Source organism: Elephas maximus, chromosome 10, assembly GCF_024166365.1.
Source record: "Elephas maximus indicus isolate mEleMax1 chromosome 10, mEleMax1 primary haplotype, whole genome shotgun sequence".
In the NCBI taxonomy this organism is placed as follows: Eukaryota; Metazoa; Chordata; class Mammalia; order Proboscidea; family Elephantidae; genus Elephas; species Elephas maximus.
This window is the reverse complement of record NC_064828.1, coordinates 51,665,123-51,692,258: the sequence shown is the minus strand read 5'-3', so window position 1 is coordinate 51,692,258 and position 27,136 is coordinate 51,665,123. Positions and strand designations below refer to the sequence as shown.

General features: G+C 37.6%; 1 protein-coding gene across 1 annotated transcript in view; it reads left to right on the top strand.

Moving 5' to 3' along the window:
- FBXO33 (F-box protein 33) overlaps positions 1–26,739 on the top strand; it is a 31,110-nt gene extending 4,371 nt beyond the window's left edge. The window contains exons 2-4 of the mRNA XM_049898053.1: positions 21,283–21,393; positions 21,982–22,667; positions 24,698–26,739. Of these exons, the coding sequence (XP_049754010.1) occupies positions 21,283–21,393; positions 21,982–22,667; positions 24,698–24,969 (1,069 nt within the window). The 3' untranslated portion in view covers positions 24,970–26,739. The remainder of the gene's footprint in view (positions 1–21,282; positions 21,394–21,981; positions 22,668–24,697) is intronic.
- The last annotated feature ends 397 nt before the right edge of the window (positions 26,740–27,136 follow it).

The following is a 27,136-nucleotide window of genomic DNA, read 5'->3' as shown; positions in this document are numbered from 1 at the left end:
TTCTTAGGAAACATGAAAGTTCATGGTCAATAAAATTTATGATAATAGGCAACAGACTAAAAATACTTATTCCAGATGGTAGCCATAGATACACTGTCGTCATCTCGTTAATGCTTTTCTGGACTATAGACATATTTTACATAAGCTCTTCTTGAATGAAATGCTATCTTTTGGGCAGTACTTTTTGTAAAGAAAGAATATTACAACAGGCTATATTTCGTATTATGTTGATTTTCTTGTTAAAATTCAGGGTTACAGCTCTACACGTATGCAGACTGACCATTTCATGACCATCTCTGCTTAGACACCCTTTTAGTAGCAGTAGTAGTAATAGCAGCAGTAATAGTTGTAGCTGTTGTTAGTTGTGGTTAAGTCAGGTTAGACTCATTGTAACACCATGTACAACAGAACATAACGTTGTGTGGTCCTGTGTCGTCCTCGCATTTATTTGGTATGTTTGAGTCCATTGTTGTGGCCACTGTGTATTTTGAGTGACTTCCAACCTAGGGGGCTCATCTCCCAGCACAATATCGGACAATAAGCAACTGATCCATAGAGTTTTCATTGGCTAATTTTGGGAAGTTGATTTCTAGGCCTTTCTAGTCTGAGTCTGGAAACTCCACTGAAACCTGTCCACCTTAGGTGACCCTGCTGGATAGCAACGTGCAAGCCACCACAGTATGACAAACAAACAGACAGGTGGTGGTCTTGATAGTAGAAATCCGTTAATTCTTAGATTTGTCTTGGTGATTGGGCATGCGCAATGAAGCAGAGTCTTACCTTAGTTTTCTCAGTATTGGTTTACCAAGATGCAATAACTGATAAGGCAATTTAAAAATACATCTTAAAATAGGATAAAAATCCGCTGGACATTTTAGATTACTGTCTAAGATGGTAGGTAGGAAATGCCTTAAAGGTATGATCTCAAATATCCCTTAGTCTTATTTTTCTTGAAATATTTTTCCCCTTCATAGTGTAATGAATACATGTAACAGCATTTTACTTTTGAGAATTTAGTTTGTTATTGTTATTACTTGTTTAAAGACACCGTTTACAGAATAAATATCTTGAAATGTGTTGGGACTGTAACCAGTCTAAGGGGGCTTGTTGGCTGCTAACCAAAAGGTTGGCAATTTGAACCCACAGCCACTCTTCAGGAGAAAGATGTGGCAGTCTGCCTCAATAAAGGTTACGGCCTTGGAAACCCTAGGGTGTTTCTACTCGGTCCAGTAGGGTCACTGTGAGTCAGAATCAATTCAAAAGCAAGAGGAGCTAGCCGGTCCGCACTGCCCAAGAAGGTAGTTGCTTATCAAGAAGAAAGGTGAGATTGTGCAATCCCAACAGACTCCTTCCTTACCTTAAAAGGACAAACTAAAGTTGTTCCATAGGGACAGCTTCAAAGTCATTCATTAATTGTGAAGGGAGGAGATTCTACCTCACAAAGAAACTAACCTCCTGGGAAGATCCTGTAAGGGGCTGTCTCCGTAGATGCATTCTTACAATGTTCAGAAACTCAACAAAAAGTTGTCAGTGTAAAATATGGTTTTTCCTATGTTAAATGAGCTGTTTAGCAGCCTTCGAGTGATTCAATTATTTCCATTTTAATGTCTTAGTTCTGAGGCAGCCTTGGGAGAGTTCACTTAGCTTGTCCAATTTATCTAGGACCTAAAATGATAGTTAGAGAAAATCTCTTTTTTTTTTCTGCAAATATTGAGAGCCTACTATGTGCTAGATAGTGAAGACATGTGCCCTATTCTCATAGGGTCTACATTCTAGAGTGGTAACAGAAAGAAACAAGTAAACAAATGAAAAAAAGATATTATTTCAGGTTGTGAATATGTCACAATCTAACAACAAAAGAGGACTATGTAATAAAGAGTGATTAGGTGGCAACATTAGATAGAACTGTCAAGGAAAACCTCTTTGAGAAGATATTTGAATTGCAACATAAACGACAAGAGCCAACCATCTAAAGATCCTGAGTGAATAGCATTCTGAACAAGAAACAGTAATCATCAAGGCCTTGTTGTCAGCTGCCATCATCAGGTTGGCCCCCAACTCATGGCAACCCCATGCAGAGTGAAATGAAGCTCTGCCCAATCCTGCACTGTCCTAGGCTGTTGTGTTTTTCATAAGCTGATTTTCAGAGGTAAATTACCAGATCTTTCTTCCTACCCATCTCAGTCTAGAAACTCCACTGAATATTGTTCAGCATCGTAGCAACACTCAAGCCTCTACTGACAGATGGGTAGTGGCTGCTCATGAAACGCATTGGCTAGGAATCAAACTTGGGTCTCCTGCATGAAAGGCAAGAATTCTACCACTGAACCACCACAGCCCCTTGCACCTCACCAAGGCCTTAGCCCAGACAAATCTGGCCAGCTTGAGCAGTAGGAAAGAAAGTATGGCAGGAGAACGACAAGTGAGGGTAAGAGTGGTGTCATGATGAGCTGAGAGGTGGAGGAAGGAATGGATTATGTGAGCTTATATTATAAACCATAGAATGAAGTTTAGACTGTTTTCTGAGAAAAAAAGTCACTGGGAATTTTTTTAGCAAGGGAGCGATGTGATCTAATTTGCATTTTAAGAGAATCACTCTTATGTGTGGTGAATAGATTCTAAGAGGGAACAAGAGAGGAACAGGGAGACAAGTTGGAAAACTTACAGTAATCTAAACATGAAATAATGGTAGCTTGGACTAGAGTGGAGGAAGTGGAGATGAAAAATAAATGGGTTTGGAATATATTTTAGAAGTAGAGCCAACAGGACTTGCTGACTGGATATGGGTAGTGAGAGAAAAGGAAGGATCAAACATTTTTCATCATTTCTCTATAAGGTGCACTCAGTTTTCTTGTCCTTACTATTGTTAAAATTATCTCTTAATAGCATGTTAAATAGCACTTTTTAAATGTTAATCTTAATTATAACTTTTGAATGAAACCTCTGAATTTGGGATTAATGGTAATTCTTAGATGGTAATTGAGTAAGTGAACTTGTAAAACAAATTCTAGGAAATAGCTTTTAGTTAACAGATACTAATAAAGCTAGTAAAGAATACTGTTCCAGAACAATGACTTATTTCTGGGCTGTAATGCAGGCCTGTCCAATGTGGTAGCCGCTAGCCACATATAGCTCCTTAAAATTTAATTAAAATTAAATAGAATTAAAGATTCGGTTACTCAGTTGCACTAGCCACATTTCAAGTGCTTTATGTAGCTAGTAGCCACCATATTGGACAGCACAGAATAGAACATTGCCATCATGGAAGAAAGCTCTATTGGACAACATTTCTCAGAAGCATTTGTTTTTGTTTGTTTGATTTGGCTGTGGTTCTTTAGCATTTGTGAGAAGTGGAAATAAGTTTACTGAAAGGTGTTACGTAGATGTAAACACAGTTGATACTGAGTATGAACTAAGAAAAATAGAATTGACCTGGAAGAATTTCATTCAATGATGTGAATTTTTTGGCTTTTATCCATTTAAAAAAGAAACAAACAAAAAAAAATTGTATTTTATGAGCTATTTTATAGTATTGAGACCCTCTTAAAAGGGAATCTTCTTCTTTAAAGTCCAAAGTTCTTTTGTATTCCCCTTTCCAGAGCTAAGTAGAGTTAACTATATTACTTTGATTTAAGCTGGCCGAGTTTTGCATTTTTCCATTGATAGCACTTATTCCAACAAAATAATTTTGGATGCTCTGAAATGAAAAGAAACTTACCAAAGTTACTTTTGCAGATGAAGTTCCCAAATTCTGAACCACAGAAGAGTCAACAAGGTCATCATGCCCAGTCTCAGAAGCCTTTTGGGTCTCAGTGGTAGTAAACAGTCCAATAGGACTCCCAGAAAAAGATGAAGGGTTTTCAGCCCTCTGCAGTTAGACCTTGAGGAATATTTGTTGGGCTCGTAGATGGTTAATATTGTTTTCTGAGAATTGCCCAAACTAACAACTGAATTTATATTTGTAGATTTTTATCAAATACTTTCAAAAATTGTGATGGCTGTTTAATTCATGGGGAAATTCTTTGCTGAAAAGAGAATAAGATACTTCTTTTCAATGGAATTTTAATGTATATGTTTAAGTTGTATGTTTTTCAATAACTGGTTGAAAAGATAAGTACAAATCACAGGTTTTAGGAGAAGAACTTTTAGTTTTCTAGGCAAATATGTTATTTTAGATGGATTCCTAGTGTATACTGTATTTTTTCACAAATAATACATGTTATACATGTCTGTCAGTTTGTCGTACTGTGGGGGCTTGCGTGGTGCTGTGATGCTGGAAGCTATGGCACCAATATTCAGATACCAGAAGGTCACCCATGGAACACAGGTTTCAGCTGAAGTTCCAGACTAAAACAGACTAGGAAGAAGGACCCGGCAGTCTACTTCTGAAAAGCATTAGCCAGTGAAAACTTATGAATAGCAGCGGTACCTTGTCTGATGTAATGCTGTAACATGAGCCCCTCAGGTTGGAAGGCACTCAAAAGATGACTGGGGAAGAGCTGCCTCCTCAAAGTAGAGTCGACCTTAATGACGTGGATGGAGTAAAGCTTTCAGGACCTTCATTTGCTGATGTGGCGTGACTCAAAATGAGAAGAAACAGCTGCAAACATCCATTAATAATCAGAACCTGGAATGTACGAAGTATGGATCTAGGAAAACTGGAAATCGTCAAAATTGAAATGGACCGCATAAACATCCATATCCTAGGCATTAGTGAGCTGAAATGGATGGGTATTGGCCATTTTGAATTGGAAAATCATATAGTCTACTATGCTGGGAACAACAACTCGAAGAGGAATGGTGTTGCATTCATCTTCAAAAAGAACATTTGAAGATCTATCCTGAAGTACAGTGCTGTCAGTGATAGGATAATATCCATACGCCTACAAGGAAGACCAGTTAATACGACTGTTATTCAAATTTATGCACCAACCGCTAAGGCCAAAGATGAAGAAATAGAAGATTTTTATCAGCTGCAGCAATCTGGAATTGATCGAACATGCAATCAAGATGCATTGATAATTACTGGCGATTGGAATGCGAAAGTTGGAAACAAAGAAGAAGGATCAGTAGTTGGAAAATATGGCCGTGGTGACAGAAACAACGCTGAAGATCGAATGATAGAATTATGCAAGAACAATGACTTCTTCATTGCAAATACCTTCTTTCACCAGCATCAACGGTGACTATACACATGGACCTCGCCAAATGGGACACACAGAAATCAAATTGACTATATCTGTGGAAAGAGATGATGGAAAAGCTCAATATCATCAGTCAGAACAAGGCCAGGGGACGACTGTGGAACAGACCGTCAATTGCTCATATGCGAGTTCAAGCTGAAACTGAAGAAAATCAGAGCAAGTCCACGAGAGCCAAAATATGACCTTGAGTGTATCCCACCTGAATTTAAAGACCATCTGAAGAATAGATTTGATGCATTGAACAGTAGTGACCAAGACCAGACGAGTTGTGGAATGACATCAAAGACATCATCCATGAAGAAAGCAAGAGGTCACTGAAAAGACAGGAAAGAAAGAAAAGACCAAGATGGATCTCAAAGGAAACTTTGAAACTTGCTCTCGAATGTAGGGGAGCTAAAGCAAAAGGAAGAATTGATGAAGTAAAAGAACTGAACAGAAGATTTCAAAGGGCACCTTGAGAAGACAAAGTAAAGTATTATAATGACATGTCCAAAGAGCTAGAGATGGAAAGCCGAAAGGGAAGAACATGCTCGGCATTTCTCATGCTGAAAGAACTGAAGGAAAAATTCAAGCCTCAAGTTGCAATAGTGAAGGATTCCATGGGGAAAATATTAAACGATGCAGGAAGCATCAAAAGAAGATGGAAGGAACACACAGTGTCATTATACCAAAAAGAATTAGTCGATGTTCAACCATTTCAAGAGGTGGCATATGATCAGGAACTGATGGTACTGAAGGAAGAAGTCCAAGCTGCTCTGAAGGCATTGGCGAAAAGCAAGGCTCCAGGAACTGATGGAATATCCATTGAGATGTTTCAACAAACACATGCAGCACGGAAGGTGCTCAGTCGTCTATGCCCAAAAATATGGAAGACAGCTTCGTGGCCAAGTGACTGGAAGAGATCCATATTTATGCCTATTCCCAAGAAAGGTGGTCCAACCGAATGTGGAAATTATAGAACAATGTCATTAATATCACACGCAAGCAAAATTTTGCTGAAGATCATTCAAAACTGGCTGCAGCAGTATATCGACAGGGAACTGCCAGAAATTCAGGCCGGTTTCTGAAGAGGACGTGGAACCAGGGATATCACTGCTGATTTCAGATGGATCCTGGCTGAAAGCAGGAATACCAAAAGGATGTTTACCTGTGTTTTATTGACTATACAAAGGCATTGGACTGTGTGGATCATAACAAACTGTGGATAGCATCGCGAAGAATGGGAATTCCAGAACACTTAATTGTGCTCATGAGGAACCTTTCCATAGGTCAAGAGCCAGTTGTTTGGACGGAACAAGGGGATATGGATTGGTTTAAAGTCAGGAAAGGTGTGTGTCAGGGTTGTATTCCTTCACCATACCTATTCAATCTGTATGCTGAGCAAATAATCCGAGAAACTGGGCTATATGAAGAACAGGGCATCAGGATTGGAGGAAGACTCATTAACAACCTGCGTTATGCAGATGACACAACTTTGCTTGCTGAAATGAAGAGGAACTAAAGCACTTACTAATGAAGATCAAAGACCACAGCCTTCAGTATAGATTGCACCTCAACATAAAGAAAACAGAAATCCTTACAACTGGACCAATGAGCAACATCATGATAAATAGAGAAAAGATTGAAGTTGTCAAGGATTTCATTTTACTTGGATCCACAATCAGCACTGATGGAAGCAGCAGTCAAGAAATCAAAAGACGCATTGCATTGGGTAAATCTGCTGCAAAGGACCTTTTCAAAGTGTTGAAGAGCAAAGATATCACCCTGAAGACTGAGGTGCGCCTGACCCAAGCCATGGTATTTTCAATCACATTATATGCATGTGAAAGCTGCACAATGAATAAGGAAGACCAAAGAAGAATTGATGCCTTTGAACTGTGGTATTGGCGAAGAATATTGAGTACACCATGGACTGCCAAAAGAACGAACTAATCTGTCTTGGAAGAAGTACAGCCAGAATGCTCCCTAGAGGCAAGGATGGCGAGACTGGGTCTTACATACTTTGGACATGTTGTCAGGAGGGATCCGTCCCTGGAGAAAGACATGATGCTTGGCAGAGTACAGGGTCAGCGGAAAAGAGGAAGACCCTCAGTGAGGTGGATCGACACAGTGGCTGCAACAATGAGCTCAAGCATAGTAACAATTGTAAGGATGGCTCAGGACCGGGCAGTGTTTCGTTCTGTTTTGCGTAGGGTCGCTATGGGTCAGAACCAACTTGACGGCACCTAACAACAACAACATACCTTTTTTGCCAACAGCACACCCCCCTGCTCATTATTTTTTTATGTGTGCTAAGCCAATTTTTTTTTGTGTTCTGACTTCAAATGACCCTAAGAAGAGATAATTAAACTATGAAATAAGCAGACTTAATATAACCTCAGTGTTTCACTTTAGACAATCTGATAAGGGTTTTGTGTTTAACTGTTGAGCTAACCTAATGTGATATAATTATCAACTTAAGTTAGTAGAAACAAATGCACAGTTTCTGTTGTTTATTTTCCAATTACCAGAGAACTACCAAACTCAGTCCATAATTTCTTGACGGTGGTTTATGCCTTCGTTGTACAATTATCAAAAGTAACATTTCAGACTATTTTTATACACGTAAGCAGGAGATTAAAGAAAATGAACAGAATGATCTGATTTACCTGTAACATGGGAGGATGGGTGAATGAGGCCAAAATTTGCTTCTGGAAATGTCACAAGGCATACGTAGTATCTCAGTCATCTAGCCCTGCTGTAACAGAAATACCACAAGTGGATGGCTTTAACAAAGAGAAATTTATTTTTTCACAGTCTAGTAGGCTAGAAGTCCAAATTCAGGGTGTCAGCTCCAGGGGAAGGCTCGCTCTCTCTGTCAGCTCTGGAGGAAGGTCTTTCTTATCCTGCACTAGGAGCTTCTCTGCACAGGAACCCCAGGTTCAAAGGATGCTCTCTGCTCCTGGTGCTTCTTGGTGGTATGAGGTCTTCAACTCTCCCCTTGCTTTGCTTTCCTTTTATCTCTTGTAAGATAAAAGGTGGTGCAGGCCACACCCAGGGGAAACTCTTTTTACTGCTGAATCAGGGATGTGACCTTAGTAAGTAAGGGTGTTACAATCCCACCCTAATCCTCCTTAACATAAAATTATACTTACAAAATGGAGGACAACCACACAATACTGGGAATCATGGCCTAACCAAGCTGACACATATTTTTGGGGACCACAGTTCAATCTATGACATGTAGTGTATGCAGGGAAGTAGACTGCCACATCTTTCTCCCACAGAGCTGCTGGTGGGTTCAAACTGCTGACCTTTTGGTTAGCAGCTGAGCAGTTAACCATTGAGCCACCAGGCTCCTTTGTGAACACAATACATAGTTTAATAATTGGATGAGCAAAAGACTAGGAGAGAGACTAGAAAAGACTAGGAGAGGCTGAGTTTCTAACTTGTAGGTGCATAATTTATCTGATTTAGCTAGGGTCTGGAACCGGTTACTTTTTTAAATAGAGTTACAGAAAAACACAATTACGTTGAAGAAATTCATTCTTTTTCGGCAAGAATATGACCTTTTGCAGGTTTTAAAAAGGTTGACTACTAACACTGTTTATGATTTTATGCTATTTCACAAACATTTTAGGATTTGCAAAGTAGGTTGTATCCTATTAATATTACCACAGGAACCGAGCTAAATTAATTTGAAGATTTAAAATCAAAGAACAAACTTTCGGACCAACTGTAATGTTTTCCCAATATGTTTATGTTACATCCTTTTTGAACCAGTACATATTGTGGACATTCTACAGGAAAGAATCCTCTTTGCTTCTTTAATTCACTTAGTGATTTGACAGTCAATCAATCAATCAATAAGAAAAATCAGATCACAGATTGCCCCTGTAATTAAAAGAATTATTTGGCACAAATCCTTTGTTACCACTGTGGTCTCCTGGCTTCAGAATAAGGCATCTGTTTATTGCCTCGGTTCAGTAGGCTCTACTCCACTGCTGTTGCCTAGATGTACTTTTCAGTCCCTCTTTTAACATCTGAGAAAACCCTGGTGGCACAGTAGTTAAGTGCTGCGGCTGCTAACCAAAAGGTCAGCAGTTCGAATCTACCAGGCACTCCTTGGAAACTCTGTGGGGCAGTTCTACTCTGTCCTGTAGGGTCCAGTGAGTTGAAATTGACTCAACAGCAACAGGCTTGGTTTGGGTTTTTTTTTTTAACCATCTGAAACAGTAATGAGCCACCGGGAAGCCGTGTACAGTTTCCTTGGCTTCCCCGTATGGTCTATAATCTAATTTCAGCATGGTATATTTGAAAGCTGCCCTTGAGCTGCCAATTCTTTTTTCCTGTTTTTTGAAGTTTTAGAATGAATTATTGTTTTTCAGCTCTCTCAATAAATATTTATTTTGAATAGAAAAATACCTAAAAACTTTTTTCCCACCCTTGTCCATCATATACTGCTCTAAAATATGCCACTCATCATGTTTCCTGTCACTTTCAATAAGACCATTGTATTAAAAAAAAAACGCTTTAATTAAAAGAAAACAGCATGAACTAAGTTGGAGTCAGAAACCAAGTTTGTCTGCCCGATTCTGCCCTGACTAGCATTGCAGTCTCTTCAGTTTACTTATCTGTAAAGACAGAAGATTGAATTAGATGATCACTTGGGAGGAAAGTTTGTGCATTGTTGGTTCTGCTGCAAGATTATTACCATTTCATTGCTGCAAATAGAATTTTTGTTAAATTGCCCTGACTGGCATGTTTGTAACATTGCTCGCACATTTTAAAATATTATATAGCCAAAACTCAAACTAGAATCTTCCAGAGAGTCTCCTTGTATTAACCTCAGTTAAGTTTTACTGTGATACAGGTTGTTACTTTTTTTAAAATGATTTTAAAGTGAATTAATTTCTTATAAAGGTAAAAACAAGTAAAAGCCATCAGGTTGATTCCGACTCATAGCAGCCCTATAGGACAGAGTAGAATTGCCCCATAGGGTTACCAAGGAGTGGCTGGTGGACTTGAACTGCTGACCTTTTGGTTAGCAGCTGAGCTCTTAACCACTAGTAATTTAATTTTTTCCTTGCATTTTCAAGTAATATGTGTTTGTAATAATAGAAATTTTTTTTAATACAGACAAAGATAAACCCAAAAAATTCACCACTTATGAGATGATTGCTACTAAAATTTGATGCATCCTTTTGCAAAGTAGTAAGAATCTGTGTATGGTTTTATACCTTTCTTTCCATTAATATTGGAGTCCTGGCGGTGCAGTGGTTAAGAGCTTGGCTGCTAACCAAAAGGTCAGCAGTTCAAATCCACCAGCCACTCCTTGGAAACTCTACGAGGGTAGCTTTATTCTGTTCTCTAGGATCGCTATGAGTCGGAATCAACTTGACAGCAACAGGTTTGGTTTTTTTTTTTGGTTTCCTGTTAATGTTAACATCATGTGCATTTTTTTATATCATCAAAAATTCTATCAAAATAATATACATTGGCTGTACAAAATTTAAAGTTTACACCTTTGTTTTAGACGTTGTTATATTGAACATTTATTAAGCCCACTACAAACCCAGGGAAACCTTGGTGGTGTAGTGCTTAAGCGTTGGGCTGTTAACCAAAAAGTCAGCAGTTCAAATCCACCAGGTGCTCCTTGGAAACCCAATGGGGCAGTTATACCCTGCCTTAAAGGGTCGCTATTAGTCAGAATAGACTTGACGGCAATGGGTTTGTTTTTTTCTTGACAAACTCAAAGGAGCCCTGGTGGTGCAGTGGTTAAGAGCTCGGCTACTGACCAAAAGATGGACAGTTCGAATCCACCAGCTGCTCTTCTGAAACTCTATAGGGCAGTTGGAATCGACTCAACAGCAATGGGTTTGGTTTTACAAACCCAAACAAATTGTATATAATTTACTCATCTTTTATAAACATCCTGGTCATCAAAGGTAACTAAGTATAGAATTTACATTAGTAATCAACCCCCCCATCTTAAATCCAATGCATTTAGTGTTTCATATCTATCCTTCAAATCCTTCATAGAAGGCAGTAAATTTCAATTGGAAGGCACGTGCCCCCGCCCACCCCTGCCGTGAGTCAGAATCAACTTGGTGGCAACATGTGTTGTTGTTTTTTTTTTTTTAATGTAGGTTTTAGAGAAAAATACAGTCTAAAAATATATCAGAAAACTGTTGAAAATCCTAAATTGAAAACACTCTGGGAGCTGGTACAAGCGGTAGCAAAAAAAAAAAAAAAACCCTTAAAGTGTCAAAATTTAAGATGCTTTATTTTCTTTGAGGGTTTAGCTGAGAAGAAAGTAGATAGTCCGGCACTTGTGTGTGTGTGTGCGTGTGTGTGTGTGTGTGTGTGTGTATGAAGAAATTAGGCTAGAATTTTTTGAGAGTAATTACACTCTATATTTGTGACAAAGTTCTTTAAGAATTTTAAGTAAAACCTTTTTATTTTCACTGGAGACCGAGACACTCCTAATAAGTTCTGTTGTTTTCGTTTGGTTTGGGTTTTCACAGCTATGACTTAGATTGACTAAAAAGTGGCATTTCTGATGAAGTCTGTTTCTCAGATTTTGAAGGCTTGCCAGCAAAAATGACACAATCAGAATTCTAGGCCTAAAAGAAACTAGGTTTTGATCCTAACATAAATGTACTTAATTTTCCTTTACCTACTTTTGTGTTAACCTTTAATAGTGATCCCTGTCATTTGCTGCAAGCTGCTTACGCCTTCTTAACTTACATATGGAGGGAAGCAGTTGTTAAAACCTGTGGATGGAGGCGGGGGGCTGTACATTGGTAAATGTGGTAAATATTACATTTTAAATGTGGACAGGTCATGTGTGTAGGTCTAGAGTTTTTAGTTGTTTTGTTTTATTATTGTGTTTTGTTTTTTAATATCCCTTTAGGACTCTTGGCCTAAGGTCATTGGTTCTTAATCTTTTTTGGTTAATCTTGAAGAGCTGATGAAAGCTAGTGATCATTCTCCCAGAAAGTGCACATAAACACAAAGTTTAGCCAGCATTTTCTAGCACGAACCCCAGATTATTGTTGTTAGTTGCCATTGATTGCAGTTTATGGCCACCCCCATGTGTGCAGAGTAGAACTGCTGCATGGGGTTTTCAAGGCTGTGACCTTTTGAAAGCAAATCATCAGGCCTGTCTCCCGAGGTGTGTGCCTCTGGGTAGGTTTGAACTGCCAACATTTTGGCTAGTAGTCAAGCTCTCAACTGTTTGCACCACCCAGGGACTCCTGACCCCAGATTAAAAAACAAACTAAACCGGTTGCCATCAAGTCAAGTCCAACTCAGAGCAACTCTGTACGACAGAGTAGAACTGCTGCGTAGGGTTTCCAAGGCTGTAATCTTTACAGAGCACACTGCCTCATCTTCCTCCCTTGGAGCAGCGGGTGGGTTCAAACTGCTGACCTTTCAGTTAGCAGCCAAGTACTCAAACATTGTGCCACCAGGGCTTCTTGACCCCATATTCAAGAAACCAAACCCGTTGCCGTTGAGTCGGTTCCGACTCATAGCGACCCTATAGGACAGAGCAGAACTGCCACATAGGGTTTCCAAGGAGTGGCTGGTGGATTTGAACTGCCAGTCTTTTGGTTAGCAGCCACACTGTTAACCAGGGTGCCCCCAGGGCTTCATAAATCCCTACTTTTTACCATTTCAATGTTTTATCTACTTATATAATACTGGTTTCCATTTTTTAAATACCATAAATTATTTTTGCTTTTAAATATTTTTTTTTCACTGCCAGTTCATATTATTGTTGTATAATGTTTTGTAATGACAAACTAAAACTTAAAAATTGGTAAGTAGATAATGCTTATTAGAGGATAGACACCATCGGGATATATCGTCCCTAGAATCTATGCTACTTTTCATTCATTCTCTTTTCATCAAAACCCCAACTTGAATGAAAATCAGAATCAAGAGATAAAATAATTCTGTTTAAATATATATAAATGAAAAAACTTTTAAAACCTATGACTGAGGAACCATACTCTTTGTTCCAAGAAACATTAATTTAGGTAATTAATTCTCATTGATAATGCTAATGCTAAGTAAGTCTTATGAATTGGATGAGTTAACACTGCAGGTATGTGCTGTAGCTATTGAATTTCAAAAATGGTTCAAAAGAGATGAATGATAATTTGAGTCAAAATACAAGAGTTGTTTGCTTTTTAAATTACAGGAGAGAATGGTCACTGCTCAGTAGTGTAAAACCATGGCTTTTTTAATTACTTTCTCTGTTTTTATTTCTAACCTATGAACACTTCCACCCCGTGTTCTTGGATCAAAATTCAACAACCACAGGTTTATTGAATCGTAGAATTTTAACACTGAAGATGACAGGAGGTTTAGCGAAACGAGCACTTAATTTAGAGCAGGATTCCAAATAATATTTAAAATAATACAGCTAAGTAATGTGACGTTTATAAGAAGAAATAGGATGGTGCTGATAATATGGTAGGTTTTTTCCTTTTTAAATCACTTAGAAATTACTTTGTTTTCAAATAAGAAAACTGCATTACAGAGAATATTTGTATTTTGGACACCTCGTATAGTAACAGGAGCCTGATTTCCTTCCCATTCAGTCCTCTTTCTGCGCTACCTTTCTTCCCCTGGGCATCCTTTAAAAATGTGAATAATATTATTCTTGATGCTTATAATGTGATTTATGTTGATTGTCGCAGTAAGAGAAGATTAGAGCTTCATTCAGGCCAGTGTGGTTAGTATGGGAATAAGAAAATACAAATACGGAAATGACTTATGGCAAGCAAATGTAACATTTTCAACACCATTACTGATTGTGTCAAGAAAAATTAACCTATTGTACTTTGAGTTTCACAGCACACGTAACTCAGTGCATAAATTCTAGGTAGTGAGTGCCGTTGGACTGGGGAGGGATAAATAAGATTGATTTGGGAAATAAAATGAATGGACATAATCTTTTATATACAATTTAGTAGCACAGGGATTATAAGGTTCATTTTTGGATAATACTGTGTAGGACTGAATGATAAGGAATTTTAGATTGCTGAGTAGCTTTGGTATAAGACGGAATTCAGTGCCGCTTGTCAGTAAAATTTAAATACCTACAAAAATGACATTGCAAGGATATTTTAGTCAAAATTGAAAAGGAGAGGTAGAGATAGAAAAAACTTTTCTATTTCAGATTCAGTAAATCCAAGTCGCAGCTGTGAGAAAAATAAATTGGGGAAATGTTTTATTAAATCCTACTTTTAAATTTAACTATTAGTAACCAAAATGAAGGTATAGTCACCATTATGCTAATAACTGCCACAAGTATCAACAATTTTTATTAATAGTCTTGGCCATTAGCAATGATGGTGAAAGATAATTTTTCAGCTTTTATTTTTTAATTCATAAGGTCTTTTGTATTGCATTACTTGTAGATGATGATGTCATTAGGTGCCCTCAAGTCAATTCCAATTTAAAATGACCCAGCGTAACAATGTAACAAAATATAACTGCCAGAGGTCAGGCTTCTCTCAGCCCTACTGTCACTGCTGGCTCTGCCGCAGTGGGCCTGTCATCGCTGGCTCTGCCTCCCTGTCTTCAATATTACAAATCTTTTAGGAAGTTCTTTGCCTACTCTTTCTTTCTGTTTCTTCCTTCTGCTTGCTTCCTTCTGCCTCTTGGATCTTTCTGTCTGCAAAAGCCTCTATGAGGTTGGCTGCTTATGTCTACAAACTTTTGTCAGTTTCAAGACATGGCTGTCCCACCAAGGCCAGGAACTGACCAATGCCCTCTTGGTAAGCCACAGACTCTGCATTTGCATAGTAGGTGTGTCTAGACTTCAACTCACTCGCTTTGCCTTTTTTATTGACCAATCCCTGCAAGGTACATCAAAGTATCAAGCCAGGTTGCTTACAACTTACCCAGGAAATGCCACCCTGCCTGGACAAAAGTAACAAAACCTCTGGGATAGAAAACTAGGGCAAAGGTAACTCCTCGGGGCTTAGGGGAAATATCTCTAAAACTGTTTTTCCAAAGAAGCAAGCCAAAAGTCCACATAAAGGAACTCATTTTGCCACAGCCCCTTTGTTGTCAGTCCTCTCCCCCATCCTGGGTCCTGGGGAACCACTGATCTGCTTCCTATCAGTATGATTTTGCCTTTTCTAGAAATTCATGTAAATAGAATCAAATAATATGTGTGATTGGCATAATGCTTTTGATATCAGTCCATACTGTAGCATGTATAAGTAGTCCATTCCTTTTTATTGTTGGTTAGTATTCCATTGTATGAGTATATACCATGGTTTGCCAGCTAATGGATACTTGTATTGTTTTCAGTTTTTCTCTGCTGTGAACATTTGCATACTGATCTTTGTGTGGACATATGCTTTCATTTCTCTTGGGTAAATACCTAGGATTGGGATCACTGGATCATGTGATAAGTATATCTTTAAATTTTTAAGAAATTCCCAAACTTCTCAAAGTGGCTGTACCATTTTTGCATTCCTAGAAACAATATATGAGTTCTAGTTGCTCCATATTCTTGGCAACACTTGGTACTGTCAGTCTTTGTTGTTGTAGTTGTTGAGAATATACACAGCAAAACCTACGCCAATTCAACAGTTTCTACATGTACAATTCAGGGACATTGATTGCATTCTTTGAGTTGTCTGACCATTCTCACCCTTCATTTCCGAGTTGTTCCTCACCATCAGCATAAACTCACTGCTCCTTAAAGGTTGCTATTAAATATTGCCAGTTGTTGTTGTCAATTTGATCCCATATAGATTGTTCTTAAAAAAGCATAATGCTCAAGGCAGATATTTTTTACTAATAAGGTAAACTATTATTTGGTTTTAAGAAGGCTTCAGGGAATATATTCAGTTTGAGGTTTAAAGATTATCTCAGGGCAATAGTTTCGGGGGAGGAGCCTCCATGGCTCCGGAAAGTCTGGAGTCTGTGAGAATTTAAAATTCTGTTCTATATTTTCCCTGGCAGTCTTTTTAATTTTAGATGTTCTAGTTGGTGTGTTGTAGTTGTATCTTATTGAGGTTTTAAGTTGCATTTCTCTAATGAATAAAACCAAAAACCAAACCCAGTGCTGTCGAGTCAATTCTGACTCATAGCCACCCTGTAGGACAGAGTAGAACTGCCCCTTAGAGTTTCCAAGGAGCACCTAGTGGATTCAAACTGCCAACCCTTTGGTTAGCAGCCATAGCCCTTAACCACTACACCACCAGGGTTTCCCTCTAATGAATAGTGATGAGCATATTTTCATGTGCACTTTGCCATTCATACATTTTCCTGTTAAGTTGTAAGAGTTCTTTATGTATTGTGAATGCAGGTTTTTTAATTAGATACATGATTTTCTCTAGTGTTGGACTTTGTTCTCGGACATAATTTATGTGAAATCAGTTTGATCCTTTCAAGCCATGCTTTTAAGCTTTGTTAGACAGGTCCAGAGCAACCTTTACTCTAGGGCTAATTTATCACCACTACGCACAGTGAGCAGTGATTAAGAGCTTGGCTACTAACAAAAGGTCGGCAGTTCGAACCCACCAGCCACTCCTTGGAAACCTTATGGGACAGTTCTACCCTGTCCTATAGGGTCTCTGAGTCGAAATTGACTTGATGGCAACGGGTTTTTGTTTTGTTTTGTTTTTTTACTAATGCATGGCTATTCTGAGGATGCCACTTAATTCTCCTGTATTACGAGTTCTCTCCACTGTGGCTGATGGAAACATGAACTTTTCTCCCCACTGTACTCTACGGCTTTCCGGTGGTACTTTCTGCAGCCTTGTAGAGTTTCACCCCAAACATATGCAGATCATTCGCAGCCAGAGACTGGAGGGGGACACCTCTGCAAATCTGTGGCGCTCTCTCTGTGCAGCTTCCTTTTCTCTGGTACTCTGCGCTGCAAATTCTAGCCACTTTGGGCACCCCCCGATCTCTGTCTCCTCAACTCTGGGCAGTGTTTGGGTTCTTCCACCCTGCATTGCGTTGGAAACTCTCCAGGCCGTAATCTGAGGTAATCATAGCACTTATCTCATTTTTCCTATCTTCTAGAGAACACAGTCCTACATTGCTTATTGTCCAGTGCTTGCAAATAGTTGTTTCATATGTTCTATCCAGTTTTCTAGTTGTTTACAGTGGAAGGGCAGTTCTCATGGCTTTTTAATCCTTTGTGGAAGAAGTAAATAAGGCATTGACAGTGTTATGGATATTCAGTAGTAACTAATGGAAGTTTGGTTGAAGGAAAAATAATGAGGTTGTATAAATATTTTTTTTTTATGACTTGTACAGGACTCTCAGAAAAGAGAGTATTATTTTAGAACTCGAATGTAATTTTTTTCTACTTTATATTAGAATTCGTAGTCTCCAAAAACAAATATTATGGCTTTAAAATTTTGTTTTTTGCTTTTTAGAAGAGGTTATGAGGACTTTAACCTCTTTATATTCACAGATATGATAGAAACTTTAGAATTAAAAAAAAAAAGGATAAAGAGGAAATACTTTAAAAGCAAACATAGTTATATATTAATAGTAGCATACGCTTTGAAGTCTGATATGGCTACCATCCTCTGAAGAACAATTTTATATCCTTTTTTTTAAAAGAGAAAATGTTCTTTTAAAAGTTTAATATCTTCCTCTGAAATGTTTTTCTGGTGTCACATGGAAAGTTAAGTTTAATGGACTAATTTAAAATTGTTTAAAGGTCAAGAAAAAATTAGATTATTTCCATTAGTAATCCCTCTAATATTTTCCTTGACATGTTCTACATTGGCTCTTTTATAACCTTTTCCCATTTACCAGTTGGACTCTTAATGTTTTTCTTCTTGATTTATGTGAGCTTCTTTTATATATATAAAAATAATTAGCATTTGTTTCATGTTTTTCTCATTTTATTGGTTTGCTTTTTTTAGTAAAATGTGTTGTTGAATATTGAGTTCATTGTTATATAGAAAAAAATTCTCTTTCCCTTTCTAATTTATTCTTCTAAGCTTAGAAAGTCTTTTCCTTCGCAAATGAGATAAAGATGCATTTCACTTTCCTTCTATTTTTACTTTGATTTGTCTCTATAGATTATTTTGGTCTATTGAGTCAGAATTTGGATTGAATTTGATTCATCTCTGAAACTGTTATTTGTCCCAATGACACTCATTAAGTATGCTTCCCTCTTGTCTACTGATTTGTAATACCTTCTTTATCATTTATTAAACTCTTCTCTGTAACGGGATCTGTTTCCAGCTATCTGTTCTATTGATTTGTCTCCCTGTCTTTTCACCAATGCCATTATTGATTTTGACATTGTGACTGCCTGGTATGTTTTACTATCTGGTATGGAAAGTCCTTTATCCTTCTCTGCCCTCCTTATCAGGAGCTGTATCTGTTCTTTCCTGTATATACAGCTTCTGCTTCTCCATTAGAGGTTTTATATATTCTTAAGTCCCTTTCATCTCTCCTCTTTACAGCAAAAGTTTCTAAAAGAGTTGTCTGTGTGCACTATCTCTAATTCCTCACTTCCTGTTTCTCATTCTACTCCAGCCTTACCTCATCACACCACACAAAACAACTTCATTCTGATCGGTGTTGCTAAAACCAGTGGACATATTTTTGTCCCCATTTTATAAGATCTTGAAGCCGTATTTGACACTGTTGATCACTCAATTCTTTGTGAAAAACTTGTCCCTTGGTTTCTTTGATTTTCATACTCCTAGCTTTTCTCTAACTTCCCTGGCCATGACTTCTCAATCCCCATGCAGCTTCACCCTTCTCTATTTTAATTTTTGGAGTTCCTCACGACTTAACTGTCTGCCTACTTTTCTTCTCATTTATATATACTCTTTCCATAAGCAACATTGATTGCCCCCCTTCATGGCTTCAGTTTTCACCCAGATAACCGCTCATCTCCAAACCTGGGTGACATCTTAATGGCACCAAGCTCAACATGTCTAAAGTAGAGCTCATAATCTAACTCCTCTACTACCTTACCTTCCCCCTACTGAAAACATTTTTAAAAGGCTCTGATAATTTTTCAATTCATATCTAGTAATCCATATCCAAAAGAAAAGCTCTACCATCTATGCAGTTCCACAACCTAGAAAATTTAAGAGTTATTCTTGCCTGCTCTCTTTTCCTCACCCTTACAGCTAAGCCAGCACCCATTCTTGTCCATTTTAACTCTTAAATATGCCTTGAGCCTATCCATTGTCTCTGCTTCTACCACCAAAAACCTGGTTCAAGCTACTGTTCTGTCCCCTCTCTGCTACTAAAATAGCCCCTTGAGTAGTCTCCACACTTTGACTCTGCCCTCCTTCCAGGCTGTTCTGATGCCACAGTAATGTTTTCTAGACATGAATTTAATCATTTTATTCCCTGCATAAAACCATTTTGGGGGCATCTCATTACTTTCAAGGCAAAAACCAAAATTTTTTTTTCACATAGGACCCTATCCACCTCTACAGCCTCATTTCATTTTATGTTCACCCTCTCCCTATATACTCTAAGCACGCTGAGTTCCTTCCAGTGCTTCAAGCTCACTTTACTCCCTTCAATTCAGGGGCTCTGCGCATGGTTGTCTTTTTTACTGTAACACTCTCTCCCCACTGTCCTTCTTCTGCTTAACTCCCACTCATCTGTAAGATCCTGTTTTCATCCATTTACGTAGGGAAGCCTTCTCCGATTTACAGCTACACACCACCATGATATGATGTGGCACTGTGTACCTGTCCTTCACAGCACTTGATCACTGTCGTGTCTGCAATGCATACCACAGTGCTTGGTACTTAGTAGAACTTTAATGAATATCTGTTTGAATGAATAAATGAACTAATAATTACTCTTCATCCTTTTTTTTTTTTTCTTTATCCTAAATTTTAGAATCATCAGCTTTTCAGTGAAATTAAGGTTATTAATTTGGAAAAATGTAACATACTATCAAGAAATTTTATTTCCATTTATTTGAATAGTCTTTTGTCATTCTTATGGATTATTCATTTCTTATTAAAGTTATCCTGGAATTTTTGTATTAGAAATAGAATCTCTAGTTGGTTATTAGTAGTATTTAGGAGTATTGCTAATGTCTGTTTTAATCTTTAACCAGTTTTGTTTTTTTTTAGTTCTCTCCTACTTTATTTAGAATTCTATTAGAAAAGTGCTTTTTATAGCTAAAATTGTCTAAAACTGAAAGGTTTTACCTAGTTTTTTATCTCCCTTGATTGGCTCAGTAGTTAAAAGCACTCCGCTGCTAACCCAAAGGTGGGCAGTTCGAATCCACCAGCCGCTCTGCAGGAGAAAGATGTGGCGTTCTGCTCTGTCCTATAGAGTCGATATGAGTCGGAATTGATTCGACGGTAGTGGGTTTCGTTTGGGTTGCTTGATTACAAAACTGGGAAAGGCTCTTTTCGGGTTTTAGTCAAAGAATATTTCTTACTGAGAAGATAGTTTCAGGGCAGGGAGTTCCCTACCATTTAGCATTTATCAAGTTGTCTTAACTGGTTTGAGAAATTGTTACATAACTAACATGTATTTTAAAAAAACTTAGGGCTTATACAGTTGTTTCATATGTCATTTTCTCATTTGCTTATTCCGAAACCCGATAAGATTGGTGTTACTATAGATGAAGAAACTGAGTCTCAGGGACATTAAGAGGCTTTTCTGTGGTCATTAAAATACTGAGTTCCTGATCCAATCATGATACCCCAACTCTCATTCTTTAAAGCTTATGCTGTTTTCCCCGTGCCATGTTTCTTTTCATTGTAAAAAAAAAAAAAAAATTTTTTTTCTTTTTATGAAGCAATCAGAAAGTACGTAATTGGATACCAAATGAGGTATAGGAGCCCTGGTGGCACAGCGGTTCAGAGCCTGACTATTAACCAAAGGTTGGCAGTTCAAACCCACCAGCCGTTCCTTGGAAACCTTATGGGGCAGTTCCAGTCTGTGCTATAGGGTCGCTATTTGAGTCAAAATTGACTCAACAGCAACAGGTTGTTTTGTTTTAAACAAGTTATAAGGTGGAAACTTTCCTAAAATAACACTTCTGCTAAGGTATTTTCATACTTCAACTATTTAGAAAGTCTTTTTAAATATTTTTTTCTTGTAGGAATCTTCAGAAGTTTAGTCTTTTTGGAGATATAAGTGTTCTACAACAGCAAGGAAGTTTGTCAAATACATACCTCAGCAAGGTGGACCCTGATGGCAAAAAAATTAAACAGTAAGTTATATAGTTGGTAGAAACGGGCCTATTCTAATACTAATTTTCATATTTTCTGAATTCCTTTCTGAGAAATTGTGAGACACAATCAGAAGAGTAATGATTTCTTTTTTCTAAGAAGAGCATCTGTCCTGAAAATGTCTTAACTATGAAATACAGCGATCAGCATATGCCATTCTATGTCATAATCCTTCAAGACAAATCAAAGAACTTGCTGGCTAACTGCTGCTATTTAGAATTGTTATTTGTCTGCTTGCCTTTCTTGGAACGTAAATTGCATGTCATCAGTCTTCTCTACTATACTGATGTAAAATACTGCTTTCCTTGGTCGAGGAACATATTTCCATACATTTAATAAATCCATATGTTTAGCGTATCTTATTCAGTACATTTTCAGGTGAATTTTAATGGTAATTGTGATAATATTACTTGTGGGCTGAATAGAAATTAACTAATGAGAGAAAATGGGTCTCAACATTGCCTGACATTCATTGCCTATTTTCAGAAAAAAATTATTTTCAGAAGTCGGTGTTAAATGATTAGAACTAACTGCTAATAGAGTCATTGTGGCATGTGTTTTTCTTACAGAATTCAGCAGCTTTTTGAAGAAATACTGAGTAATAGTAGGCAACTGAGATGGCTATCCTGTGGATTTATGCTGGAAATAGTAACCCCCACATCACTGTCATCTCTCTCAAACTCTATTGCCAACACCATGGAGCACCTGAGTTTACTGGATAACAATATTCCTGGTAACAGCACTCTCATTACTGCAGTTGAACTGGAGCGATTTGTGAATCTGTGCTCACTTGCTCTGGATTTTTGTGACTTTACAGCTGAGATGGCAAGAGTCTTAACCGATAGCAACCACGTGCCTTTGCAGCGACTGTCTCTCTTGGTCCACAATGTTTCTGTGATGCACAAGTCTCTGGACAACATGCCAAATGATGAACATTGGAAAGCCCTGTCACGAAAGAGCACCGGCCTTCGGGTCTACATAATGGCTTTTGATATCAAGAGTGAAGATATGTTAAAGATTCTGAAACCCAGTATACCACTAGAGAGGATTCATTTTGACAGCTACATCACTTGTGTTTCAGGGGCTATTGTTGATCTTATATCCAGGCAGTATGACAAATTCCTCAGTCATTTTATATTAATGAATGATGTGATTGACACATCTGGTTTTCCAGATCTTAGTGACAACCGAAATGAAGATCCGTTGGTTTTATTAGCATGGAGGTGCACAAAGCTCTCTCTTCTGGCAATTCATGGTAGGTGACTTTTGTTCACTATTGTTTGATATTGGTCTTACATTTAAAACATTTTATGCCAGTGAAAAGATGGCACTGACCTTAATAGTGTCAAGAAATCTTATAACAACTTGATATGCAGGTTCTTATCCTTTTAAAAAGTCCGTAAGATGTATCACTAACAAATGGAATAGCCATATTTCAACAGCAGGTCTTCCACTGCAGCTCCTCTGTTAGTTTTTTCTTCCACCATGAGATTGGTGGTACTTCACAAAATGGCATTTGAAATTAATTGAGCTGTCTTAAGAATATATACATACCTACCTGTAATAGATATGTTCCTTCTAATCACAAGATCCCTTAAAAACAGCACAGAAGGAAGAAAAAGTATTGTTTTTATTCGCCACCTCATCTTCTAGATTCTGGGTATCAGTGTATTTATATGACATTTATTTCAATGATGATTCTTTTAAGTAGGCAATGCTTATTTCTTACTGAGGCCTTTCCTGTTAATGTGAACTACTCTTATTTATAGAGAGAGTTGCTATCCTGACAAATTAGAAGAACATTTTACTTCCTTTTCTGGTGCTTATAAGAAAGTCACAGGATACAAAATAAAAAGTCTATATGAATGTCTTAAACTCTGTATTAGCTCTGTTTCATTATTTTTGTAATTAGTTGTGTAGCCTGCACTTATATGTGGGATTGTGCTTCGTTTCCCAAGTTTTGCTTTATAATTCGGCCAGTCATCAGAGGTAGTTAACAAAGAATAGACCAATATTCCAAGTAGTAAGTAAAATGGGGATTTTATATAAAGAAATACCAGGCTATTTAAAAGTTATTTTCAAACCAGTCTTTTTTTTTTTAGTTTTTATTGTGCTTTAAGTGAAAGTTTGCAAACCAAGTAAGCCTCTCATACAAAACATATATACACCTTGCTATAAAGTCCTAGTTGCTCTCCCTTTAATGAGAGAGCACGCTCCTTCCCTCCACTCTCTATTTTCCTGTCCATTCGGCAGGCTTCTGCCCTCTCATCTCTTCTCCAGACAGTAGCTGCCCACATAGTCTCATGTGCCTACTTGATCCAGGGAGCTCACTCTTCACCAGTATCATTTTCTATCCCATAGTCCAGTCTGATCCCTGTCTGAAGAGTTGCCTTTGGGAATGGTTCCTGTCTTGGGCTAACAGAAGGTCTGGGAACCATGACCTTCGGGGTCATTCTAGTCTCAGTCAAACCATTAAGTCTGGTCTTTTTATGAGAATTTGGGGTCTGCACATCCCACTGCTCTCCTGCTCCCTCAGGAATTCTCTGTCATGTTCCCTGTCAGGGCAATCATCAGTTGTAGCCGGGCACCATCTCATTCTTCTGGTCTCAGGCAGATGTAGTCTGTGGTTTATGTGGCCCTTTCTGTTGTGTCTTTGGTGTTCAAACCAGTCTTTTTAAAAAAGCTTTTTTTCTTCTTTTAAAAGAAATCAAATGCTAGATAGCTAAAGCCCACTATCCCTTCCATCCCTTCCCAGAGATAACCATTATTCTGGAATTTGTACAGTTCATTCCCATGACTGCTTTATACTTTACATATTTATATTACAGACAATTAACAATTGTCTTTCAAGTTTAAAGTGTCACTTCATAACTTCGGACTATGAAGTATCATAGGAGATGTTTTTTCACAAATGGAAAATACCAGTTTATATTGTTAATAGATACATATATATAAAGCAAAAAATTTTCCCTATGATAACATCACTACCCAAAATATAAAATTATACTTTGAACTTTGTCTTCTGTTTGACTGATTTCAATGGTATCAGAATAGAATTACATCACCTACCAATTCACCACCTACAGTGGTGTTTTAGGAGACAATATCAAATTTCTTGCTTTTTTTTTCCTTGAGCTAAGCAATAATATTTCCTTTTCCAAACTCAGTATGTTTTTAAAGGAAAAAGATTTAAGTGGTAAGTGAGATACAAATCTGAAGCTTCTCAAGAAGCTGTCAAATAGAAATCAAATCCATGGAGATGACAGCGCTTGTCTTATTTTTCAGGTTACACAGTGTGGGCACACAACCTCATTGCCATTGCTCGTCTTCGTGGCCCTGATCTAAAAGTGCTGGAAGTCACTGAAGAAAGCATTGATTTTGACCAAGGTGAACTGGCTGACCAGGATGTGGATCCAGTGCATAACCTTATTGAGCAAGTTTCCCTGGGCCTGGGTCAACCCTGGCACGCGGTCATGGACATCGAATCACTCAGTGTCTTCACTGAACCAAATCGTCATTTTTACAGAGAGATGCAAAGCTTCAGCGAAGGCATTTAGCTTTTTTTAAAAATGTACAATTCCTGTGGTTACATATGCAAGTAGGGTCCTATTATGTTTTTTCCAGTAGTGTGAATTAATCCCTTTGTGCCGTGTTTAATCAGTATTAGCTTTATAGAATTATATATGTATATTCTACTTCTTGATCAAAGAACGTAGTCGGGTATTGGTTTAGAAGTTCAAAGTGACAATGTATAGGGCTTTCACGGTTAATGGACTTGTTACCAAACCTTAAGGATATACAACCTTCTGAGGTTGCTGGCTAACTTTATTTTTCACTGAGTCACTCTGCCTTTTTGATATTTTTACTATTTGTGTGTCAGAGTTCAGAGCTCAGGAGCCGAATTATTTTTATACATATACAGATATATATCCACAGCCTGGTGAGTTTGTATGCAGCGCATTGCATTCATGCATTCTGATAGCACTTCATTAATTTTGATTTGAAATGGATGAAGGGAGGATAATTAGATCCCAAATGAGTTACCTTTAACAGAAAAGCCAAGACTTTAACTTTCGTTACACATATAATAGTTGATATCTCCAAATACCATTCTGAATTTTGTATAGTACTAGGTTAGAATATTGTTTAATCCTTTCTTAAAAAAAATACATTTACATAAACATGAAAACTCAAACTGTTGGATTTTTTAAAAACTATCCTGCTTAATTTTATTCATCAATTACATTATACATTCAAGTTAGCTTTTTAGCCCAGATTTTAAATAGTGGAGGAAGAAAGAAATTGTATTCCAGGGTAAACCACCAAAAACAAAATCAAAACAGAGTCATAAATACACATGCTATCAAACATTAGTCGTGAAATCCCTAGCAACAAGTCACTGGATTTTTCTCTGTCAGCGCGCGTGTCAGCTGCCAAAGAATAGACTTAAATGAAGAAGTGCCCACATGCTGGCAGGGGCCGGCCCACTCTGGCCAGCCAGATACTGCTAGATTGTAATATTTAAGGTCGATTTTCGACCTGTGGTACACAGCTGTGCTGTGGCTCAGTCAGCAACCTCAGAACTCTGAAAAAAAAACGAAACAAAAAAAAAAAGAAAAAAAAAACCATGCACCTGTTTCACTGTGAATAGTGAATGTAAAGGAAAGAAAGGAAAAACTGAAAGCTTGTTCTCTCACAGGTATGAGCTGCTATGATACATGAAGAACATTCCATGAAGTATGTTTTAAAACCTTGTTATATCTGAGAGGCTTTAAAAGCCGATTTAACTGTTTCAGGGCAACCGCGGTACAGACGTGGTCTCTGTGAGACTTCCACCTGACCCCAGTTTTAAATGGTACGAATGTTGTGCATTTAATGTTAAAGGACAGTCTGCAATAATAAAGTAAGTAGCCAACGTGGGTGCCCAGCAGTGCTGAGACCTGGCTGCTCTATTGTAAGCTTTGGAAACACAATTTATGCAACAGATGTCCAGATATGATTCTATTTATGGAAAAAGTTTATATATGTTTTACAAATGGTTTTACCATCTTATATTAAAATGACCTTTTGACAGGTGTGCACTGTTTTGTCTCCAGTGAGCACATACCATGCGGATTTTATATGTACATCAGTAGTGTGAATCCACTGGCACAGTGTGTGTAAATGCCAGATGTGGTGAGATTTTATCATATAAATGTGATCGGATAAAATAACTCCTGACAGAAACTGTAAGGAAACCAGCTGAATGTTTGACCTGATGACTGATGTTGTATGGTTTATGTTAAATGTATATTCTTTTAATCAATGAATAAAGCATTAAAAAGTGATCATTGTAATATATTTTATTGTATATGAGGCATGAAAACTTTTAGCGTTAAATAAAATGCAACAATTCTTATATGACGTACAATTATATTTTAGCTCCTATTGAGCTCCTATTGCATTCTAGTGCAGCAAAGCTTAAATATGAGAATACATTATTTAAAAAAGCCTAGACTGAATAGTTTTGAGCATTTTGGGGTTTTTTTAAAACTCACTTTGGAAAAATACATGCTTAGGCTAGTTTGCACAAAATCTCAGTGTATTATATACTTAGAATGCATTTTAATATGAGAAAACTAGTTTATACACATTAGAAACTTATTTTTTAAAATTCCTAGGTTGGGTGCAAAAATACTTCATATATGCCAGTATTAAATAGGTCATAAACCCCTCCTACCTATA